This window comes from Urocitellus parryii, chromosome 3 (genome assembly GCF_045843805.1).
Source record: "Urocitellus parryii isolate mUroPar1 chromosome 3, mUroPar1.hap1, whole genome shotgun sequence".
Classification (NCBI taxonomy): Eukaryota; Metazoa; Chordata; class Mammalia; order Rodentia; family Sciuridae; genus Urocitellus; species Urocitellus parryii.
Window position 1 is genome coordinate 116,094,946 of NC_135533.1, and position 9,101 is coordinate 116,104,046.

Here is a 9,101-nt window from a genome sequence, read left to right on the forward strand (position 1 = left end):
TTGATTTGAGAACTGCCAAATCCAGAGATTTTGGATTTGGGCCTTATTTATAAATTTATACTGGTGAGGACTTATTTTCTAAAGAGAATACATTTTACCAGATTTGACCTGAAAAATAATTTTGAAGTAAACAAAATTCATTACACTCTTATCCCAGGTACATAAAGTACTCACAGTATTTCCTGGTTGCCTGAGGCTACCTCTCTCTTCCTCTCCCAAACAGGTCTACCTCCTAATACAAAACAATCTCTGTGGCCTGAACTGCTCTTTCTGTATGAAAACATACCTGTGTCTGTTTTCCAAATGTGAGGAACCTGCTTCCAACAGTCTGCCATTTAGAGATCGTTTGATAAATTGCACTAACATCATATTGAGTAAAAATTCCAGGAGATTTTGCATTATTATCTGTAGTGTATTAGATGACATAATACCTAACCCTGGGAGCCAATCTAATAAAGGGATGTTCTCACTGTTCCATATACTTTCCATGTCTTTTCATGGTTCAGGGGCTTTAAACAAGCTGAACCTTCTTCCTGGAATCACCCTCCTCCACCACAACCTCCAGTGCAGTGAACTGCTACTCATTCTTCAAGACCCTGATCAATGTCCCTTTTTTAAGAAGCCCTCTCTAATTCCCCAGATTAAGTTGGTTATTTATTCCCTTTTGACTTTTATAAAACTTTGTGTACTTGTCTCAATTTCTTTGATATTTTATGCACTCTTAAATTGACTTCTGAGCAACTTATATTCCCACCAATCCAAAGTACCCAATAGCCTCCATGTGACTAAATCAAGTGTCGTACTTCAGTCCTCATCTTCCTTGACCTCTCAGCAACACTCAACGGTACTGACCACCACCTTTTATTTTCTCTATTCGGTCTTCTCAAAACGCTTTTCTCCTGGCTTTCTTGACACAACAGTCTTTGACCTCTCTTTTCCTTCATCTCCTTTGTTGACTCATCTTTCATTTAATCTTTAAATATTGGAGTTCCTTAAGGCTGTGTCCTGGCACCTTCCCCTTCTCCCACTCAACAAGCAAGCTCTTCAAGACGCATGGCCTTAATTATCCTACATATGCAGATGACTTTTAGATTTACATCTCCAACGCAGACCTCTCTCCTGAGCTTCACACTTCCACATACAGCCACCTATTTGTGTTTCCCTGGGGGAGTTTTTGAATATAGCAGGCTCAAAATTCCCATTGTTACCTTCCTAAGAACAGCACTCCCATCCGTGCACTAGCCTAATTAGAAACTGGGGAGTTATAGTTGACACACCTATCTCTTCCTTATTATCATATCCAGTTGGTCATCCTTCTTACTCTTCCTTTTAAATGTTTCTCTCAATGTCAACTTTTCTGCATCTCTACTGCCACACAGTTATCACCTGACTACCACCATAGCAGACCCATCACCCTACATGCACTTAATGACTCCAGAATAATTAATTCTACACTGCAGGTGGAGTGCTTTTTGATAATTCATTCATTCACTTATTCATCAAAAAAATTTTATTCAGCCCTTACTATGTGCTCACTTCTTAGAGGTTGATGATAAATGTGACCAAGACCAACATGTTCCTGCTCTCCTAGAATTCTACAAAGAGTATGGTTGGGGGATCTAACTTAATTGGGTGGGAGTGGTATAGAAAAAGAAAATCCTCCTTCCTCTGCTCTCATGCCAAAATCAACACAAGAGACTTCTATGACCTACAAAGTTAGGAACTTCTCCTCACCAACAAGCAAGCAAGAACTTCTGGGTGTCCTCTACTCCAACTCAGTTCTGTTACAGTCTACCCAGAGATACTGTCAGATCCCACAGGATGAGGGCTCAGTCCCTGAGGATGCAGCCACACACCTTTTAAGTGCAAATTACAAGCTGCAGGTTGTTTCACCTGTGCTTTGGACCAATTGGCTATAAATCAGCATTCCCACAACCCTCTTCTCAAGTTTGACTAATTTGCTTAAGTAGCTTATAGAACCCAGGGAAACACTCTTATGTTTGCCAGTTTACGATAAATGTTACAAAGGATACAGATAAAGACATGCATTGGGTAAGAGATAGAAGGGGCACATGCTCTCTATGGACCAGCAATTTCCACATGTTCAGTTATCTGGAAGCTCTTCAAACCCTATCCTTTTGGATTTTAATGAACATTTCATTGCATATCTAATGCTAATAGACTTGGTGGGGAAACCCAGAAGGGCCTGTCTGTTCAGAGTCTCCCTGGTTTCTCTGTATAGCATTCCTACCTCCTGGGTATAGGACAATATCCCTTCTGAAATGGGAGGGAGGCTTATCATTTACTATCTTATCAGATAAGATATTTCAAAGAAAGGTGATAAAAATTAGAGTTTCTATGACTTGTCTTGGGGGAGAGAAGAGCACAGCATGCCAGTGAACATTAAAGGCAAAGTCCAGAGGGAAGCAAGCCAGGCCCATTTGAAGATCTGCAAGTAAAGAAGCAATGTGGGATCAAGATGAAGCCACAGAGATAGGGCAGGGCCATAAAACATTTAGAATTTATCCTAAAGTCAATAAGAAGACATTAAAGAGTGAATGATGAAGCAGAAGAATGTGTTCAGATTTACGTATAAGACAACTTGTGTTCCAGACTAGAGAGTGAATTGGAAAAGCAGTAATAGTAATTGGGAGAGATGATGTTGGCCTCCAATAAAGTAGAAGTAGTAGGGACAGAGAAAAATGGACAGATTTGAGAGATGTTAAGAAGGTAGGATCAATAAGATTTAGTGATTGATTGTTATAGTAAGAATGATGGAGTGATCAAAAAATGACTCAGATTTTTAACTTGGACACCTTAAGTAAGTGAGATCAAAGATTGGAAGTAGGCTTAGAAAAGTAGGTGTTGAATTCCAATTTGGATACCCTGCATTTGAGTTTTCCTTGGAAAATCCATGAGGGGACTTTTAATAGGCAATCGGGTAGACACATGGCTGTGGAATTCTGAAGGCAGATCTAGATTTTGATCATATAAATGTGGGAGTCTTTTCTGGGTGTGGTGACTCATCCCTGTAATCCCAGCAGCTCTGGAGGCTAAGGCTTGAAGATCGTGAGTTCAAAGCCAGCTTCAACAAAAGCAAGGCACTAAGCAACTCAGTGAGACTCTGTCTCTAAATAAATTACAAAATTGGGCTGGGGGGCTGGGATTGAGTGTCCCTCAGTTTAATTCCCAGTACCCACCACCACCACTCCAAAAACAGTGGGAATCTTGTGAGTGATAATTGATTCCTGGGAGTGGACAAGATCACTCACAGACTAGAGAAAAGAAAAAAAAGACAGCCAAAGACAGAACTCAAGGAAAATATTCAAGTAATATGCATTTTTAAGAGAATGAATAAAAGAATAAATAATAAAAAGAATCATTTAGAAGACGGGACTCTTTCCAGTGCTATCTAAATACTGCTACAGATAAATAGATGATGATGATAGATAGATAGATAAAAAGATAGATAATTGCTACCAAATCAGCTGCTACCCTATTTATGTATAAGGCAAAGCTGTTCTTAGGTTTCTCAAATGGTGAAAATGTTATTAAACCAAAAATAATGGAAAATAGGAGCAGGAAAAGGCATATCTTCAGCCAGGCACAGTAACACACACCTGTAATCCCAATGACTCAAGAGGCTAAAGCAGGAAGATTGCAAGTTTGAGACCAGCCTCAGCAATTTAGGTCCTAAGCAACCTAGTGAGAACCTGTCTCAAAATAAAAAATTAAAAAAGCATATCATCAGGTCTTTTTTAGAAACATATACTCTTATTAGTCTGCATACAAGAAACACCTTAAAATATGAACTGCGTTAGAAACAATTTGATGCTTGTTTAATGTTGTTCACTTCACCTAGATAATCTCTTTAGCCTATCTGATTACTGGCTGTTTGTTTGGCCAGTCAGCTTTAGCATCAAATATGCTAAAATCAGCCAGTTGGGATATACCTGAAAGATGTTTCTCAAATGTTCCTTTGCATAGATGAGTTTATTGGTTTATATCATTCATATATATTATTTATCTGTGTTAGGAATTGTCCCTGGACTAATAACAAACTTGCTTTAGAATCCATTAATTTTCTGTAAATCATTGAGAACTCCCAAGCCTCACTGGTTGCCTTGAGAATATACACATTATAGAAAATGTTTTGACTAATTCACTGCAGTAAAATTGTAGTTCTGCAACTTGTAATAAAATTCTGGCTTATTTGAACTAAGAAGAAAAAAAGAACAAAACTATTAAACCATGAAGCCAACTTGTCACTTGAGAATTTGTAAACCCATCTTCTCTTCTCTCACTTCTTCTCAGAATTGACAGAAGTAAGAATAATTTTGTTTGAATGGAAAGCATGCTCAAGCAACATTTCTAGACAAGTTGAATTTCACCAAGTACTTTTTCTTACAATCAAACTATAGCAAATTTATTTCCTAGATAAAGAAGTTGGTTTATGTATTTTGGGGGTTTTATGTTCTACTACTTTCCCTTAAGTAGACCATTTCAAACTTTTGCATGTATAAGCAAACCAGTTATTTGATTAGCAGCTCTATTTATTTCATCAGAGTTCCACTATTTTATATATAGTCAATGTCTCTGTTTAAGCCAGAAGGAATTTATGGTTTCTGAGATCAGGAATTTAACTGCTTTCTACAACTAAAGGATAAATTAGTACTTAAATTACCCTTTTAAGACCCAATGTTTGTTTCTAAATGGTACTCAAATGCTTTAGTTACAGTACCACTATTTTGTAGTAACATCATATGAATAATAATAATAATAATAATAATATGAAACTAGTACAAAATTAAAAAGGGATAATGTGGGACCCTGTGCTAGACATTCTGACAAGTCTTGATTTAAAATACATCCTATTCCAGCTGGTTGCAGTGGTGCACATCTCTAATCGAAGCAGCTCAGGAGGCTGAGACTGAAGGATTGCGAGTTCAAAGCCAGCCTCAGCAATTTAGTGAGGCACTAAACAATTCAGTGAGACTCTGCCTCTAATAAAATATTTTTAAAATGGCTGGGGATATGGCTCAGTGGTTAAGTGCCCCTGGGTTCAATCCCCAGTACCAAAAAAAAAAAAATCATATTCCATTTTCCTTTCAAAGAAGGAACAAAGGATATGGAAAACCCTTTTCTCCCATCTAGCAGCTAGAAAATATATAAATGTTCTCTATGTATTTCTTGGAATTCCAGGCACTAGAGATTGTCTGACAGATTATACTATATCCAGATTTTTACTTAGTTAAGCAAAAACAAGTCCTAAAATCCTTACCAAAGCTAAGTCCAATGGAGATGATGGTGGTTAATGATGGCTCACTAATCAACTTGCTTTTTAAAATATTTATTTATTTATTTATTTTAGTTGAGTTGGACACAATATCTTTGTTTATTTATTTATTTTTATGTGGTGCTCAGGGTCGAACCCCGGGCCCCGCACATGCTAGGCGAGTGCTCAACCCTGAGCCACAATCCCAGCCTTCAACTTGCTTTTAATCAATAACATATTAGAGGGATCTTTCTTAATTCATTAATCTGAACATATGATGGAAAAAAAATAAGACTGTATCTCTGCTAACTGAAATAGGGACTTAAATTATGACTGTCTCTAAAGCAATCAATGCTCTAAATCTCTCCTAACCCTGAATTGCTCCTAGTTGGCCCCACACCTTGACAACTCTCTCTTGAAGAGTTGAATGTGCTGAATTCACAAGAGAGATCCAAGAAACTGTCCCCAAAACTGGCTGCCTCCAGGAGACCTCAACTCCTGAAACTTGTAATACCAGACTCTGATACTGGCAGTAAGGCCTTCATGCAGGGCCAAACCAACCCACAGGAAAGCAGGTTTGGATCCGTTATGCAGCTTGAGGGATTAATTCTTGGTCTACCTGTCTTATATATGTCTTGTGCAGATGTCAAAATCTCTGCTGAACTGTGTCTTTCTCTGGTGATTCTCACAGATTCAAAGAATGAATTTTGTGTACAGTCAGCAAAGTTCTGAAAGCTCCAGGAAGAAGAGGAAGGTCAGCGAACCAGTGAAAGTCTTCATCCCTAACAGAAAATGAAAGTTAGATGCCTTCACTACATTTATTTTAAAATAATTTTATTTTGCAAATATATGTGTTAAGTATCTTAGCTGGAAAGTAAGATCTTATCACCAAAACCTTTTTCTAAATTTGTTACTCAACTTCTTTAGTCAATTTACTGTTAAGCTACTGAGTAGGATATGGGTTCACTTTGCCTAGAATCTCCAGGGCTGCCTTGGAATAACATTACTTCAAACCTGAGTTAGAGATAAGACAACCCTTTTATTTGTAAAAGAACCACAAAGGAAAGAAGGGTTTTCTTTGTGTAATTAAACTATCCAGGTATTTAGACTACTCTGAAATGTTTTAACTTGTTGTAACCTGTATGCTGGAATGCCTCTATAGCTTTATTAAAATTCTCACAGAGTTACTTAGGATATGTGTGGTGATGCTTAGCCAGGTGTGATTTGTGTGTTAACTTCAGTCATGAAGTTGATCAGCTAAGTGTGGACCAGCATGTGCTCTCCTTGTAAAGTTCCTCAATTCTTACCCCTATTCTGTTGGCCAGTCCAAACCAAGGGACATGCTATAATTCAAGTGTCTGTCTCCCTTTTAAGACCTATGTTAAATATTTCCCAGTAAATACTTCAGTTTTTCCATCTGTAACCCACAAATGATGCTATTTGTCCCCTCCTTAATCTGGAATAATTTTGATAGACTTAAAGTATTATTTCTATTAATGGACAATTTAAATGTTAAATGTATGTGTTTTATAGTTAAATAAAACCAAAATGCAAGGTATTTTTTACTCGTTTTTTTTTCACATTGTATAGTGTCTTCACTTAGATCAGTGTGTTTTCTTCAAATGTAAAGTGTAGTGAGGCAATCAGCACCTGAAGTGCTTATTAAGATATGGATTACTGAGCCTGTCTCATTTCTACTAAATTAAACTCATGGGAGTTGGACCCTGTGGAAAATTCTCAGGATTTTAATGCACATGAAATAATTGAGAATCTATGACCTCTGACCCAGACTAAAGAGAGCCTCTGGGCTAGATATACACAAGTACCAGCAGAAAGCCATGTGTTACAGTAACAGGGAAGAAAATCCAAGGGAGTCTGCCTGTCTAGCACCACCCCTTGCTGGACTCTGACCATCCAGGGCAGCCTACCAAGTGGGGCCTTGATCTGGGCTGAAGCACCAGGACCTGGGGGGAGGGGGGTAAAGGGAGTACATTTTCCCTGCCCAGTATATTAAGTGGATTCATGTAAGCCTGCTCTGCCACTAAAGGAGAAGGAGGGAAAAGGTATTGGGTTTATTATATCCTTGATAGAATTGTAGCCTGAGTCACCATAATTTCTTTTAAGAGCATCACATAAAGAGATTAGCTGTCTAGTAGAGGGATTAGGTTTGTTTTGTGTCTCTCCAGAGAGCAGATCTAAGACCAAATTGGTGAAAGCTACAGGAGGTCAATTTGGCTCAGTAGAAGGAGGAGCTTTTAACTTCACAGGTTGTCAAAATTTTTAAATAGGCTACCTTGTGAGGTAATCATCATACCTTCACTGCAAGCCTTTGAATACAATGGAGTTTTATGGAGACTCTAGAGTCTTTGACCTGGCAAAGCAAATTATGTAATCAGTCAATTTGGATTTCAGAAGGAACCATTTTATTTAAAGGGGGAATTGAGTTTTCAATCTTTACTTACAGTTGTCAGTAAGATTGACAAATCCTTTAAGTCAAAGTCTACAATCTGTTTCTAGAAAATTTCTGTAGTGATTTTATTATCTGTTAATACTCCTCTCCCGATGGAACGGTTATATTGCTGCCAGTGGGTGGAATGTGTGTTTCTGATGCAGCATGAGGCAGTAGAAAGAAGTTGCTGAGCCTGTGCCTTTGGCTGGGCTCACAGGGAAGGAGATTTGTCATCAGGAAGATCTGAGAAACATGAAAATATGCACTAGCTGATTTTATACAGCATAGCTCATATATGCAACCAGCTATCAAGATCAGAGGGTATTCAATTCCATTTACCAAATGATTTATTAGAAGGAAAGAAATCTTTTCTCTAGTCGATCCATTTCTGTCCCTAACAGAATGATATGAATAAACACAGGGAGCTGGAACTCCCAAGGAAAAAAAAAAAAAGATGACCTAGGCCCCGAGCTGGGAAGCCTGAGCTGGACCAGACTAGCCCCTCCCTCACCCTGACTGTGCTTGCTTCTTCAGCACAATTATAAAGATTAGATGACGATAGCTTGGAAACTGGGACATTGTTAAATTAAAAAATTATGCAGAGGAAGTTTGAATTTGGCTGCTTGGGGTTTTTCTGTCTTTACAGAAAGTTAGTCTAGCTGGAAAGAAATGGGTTAGGCTCGTGATTGCCACCAGCCTTTGAAGCCAGGCACTGAAACCGCACCTTCATTTCCCCTCTTGCAGGTCCCTCTGGTGTCTGGGTTCTTTCATTCTCCAGCTCACTTCTGCCAGGAAGAAGCTGGAAATAGTGATCAATGTTGAAGTTGCATTCACATTAAGTTCAAAGTTACTTTTAAAGTTTCACTAACCATTAAAGCCAATTTTCAATATAACTTAAAATTGTCAATTTATGTATGGTTTCAAACCAAACAATATTGGATCTTTAGGGACTTTCATAGATTCTTATAGTAAAAATAATTCTCAGTTATAGTTGTCATTTTGAAATATGTCATCCCAAGTAATAAAATGAAATTTATACTGTGCTTGAAAGAGTTAAGGCAAAATCTTCCACACTGTGAATCTAGATTCTATACAAGTGAGAAAATGCCTAAATGTATCCTCTTTAGAAACTATAAGGGTTTTTTAGATAATATTTTAAGTGTGTTTATGTGATTTGTGTACTGAGGTCCTGGCTGAGACTTGATACATAATTTTCCATTTCTATGGAAGACAGAGAGAGCATCAGTGAGGGCATCATTATTTTGGTTTTAAAAAAAAAAAAATAGCCGAGCACAGTGGCACACATTTGTAATCCCAGTGGCTAGGGAGACTGAGACAGGAGGATCACTAGTTCAAAGCCAGTCTCAGCAACAGTGA

At 38.0% G+C, this 9,101-nt stretch overlaps 1 protein-coding gene across 1 annotated transcript in view; it reads left to right on the plus strand.

Moving 5' to 3' along the window:
- Hormad2 (HORMA domain containing 2) overlaps window positions 1-6,071 on the plus strand; it is a 62,249-nt gene extending 56,178 nt beyond the window's left edge. The window contains exon 11 of the mRNA XM_026408948.2: window positions 5,967-6,071. Within this exon, the coding sequence (XP_026264733.2) occupies window positions 5,967-6,071 (105 nt within the window). The remainder of the gene's footprint in view (window positions 1-5,966) is intronic.
- Window positions 6,072-9,101: the final 3,030 nt, after the last annotated feature.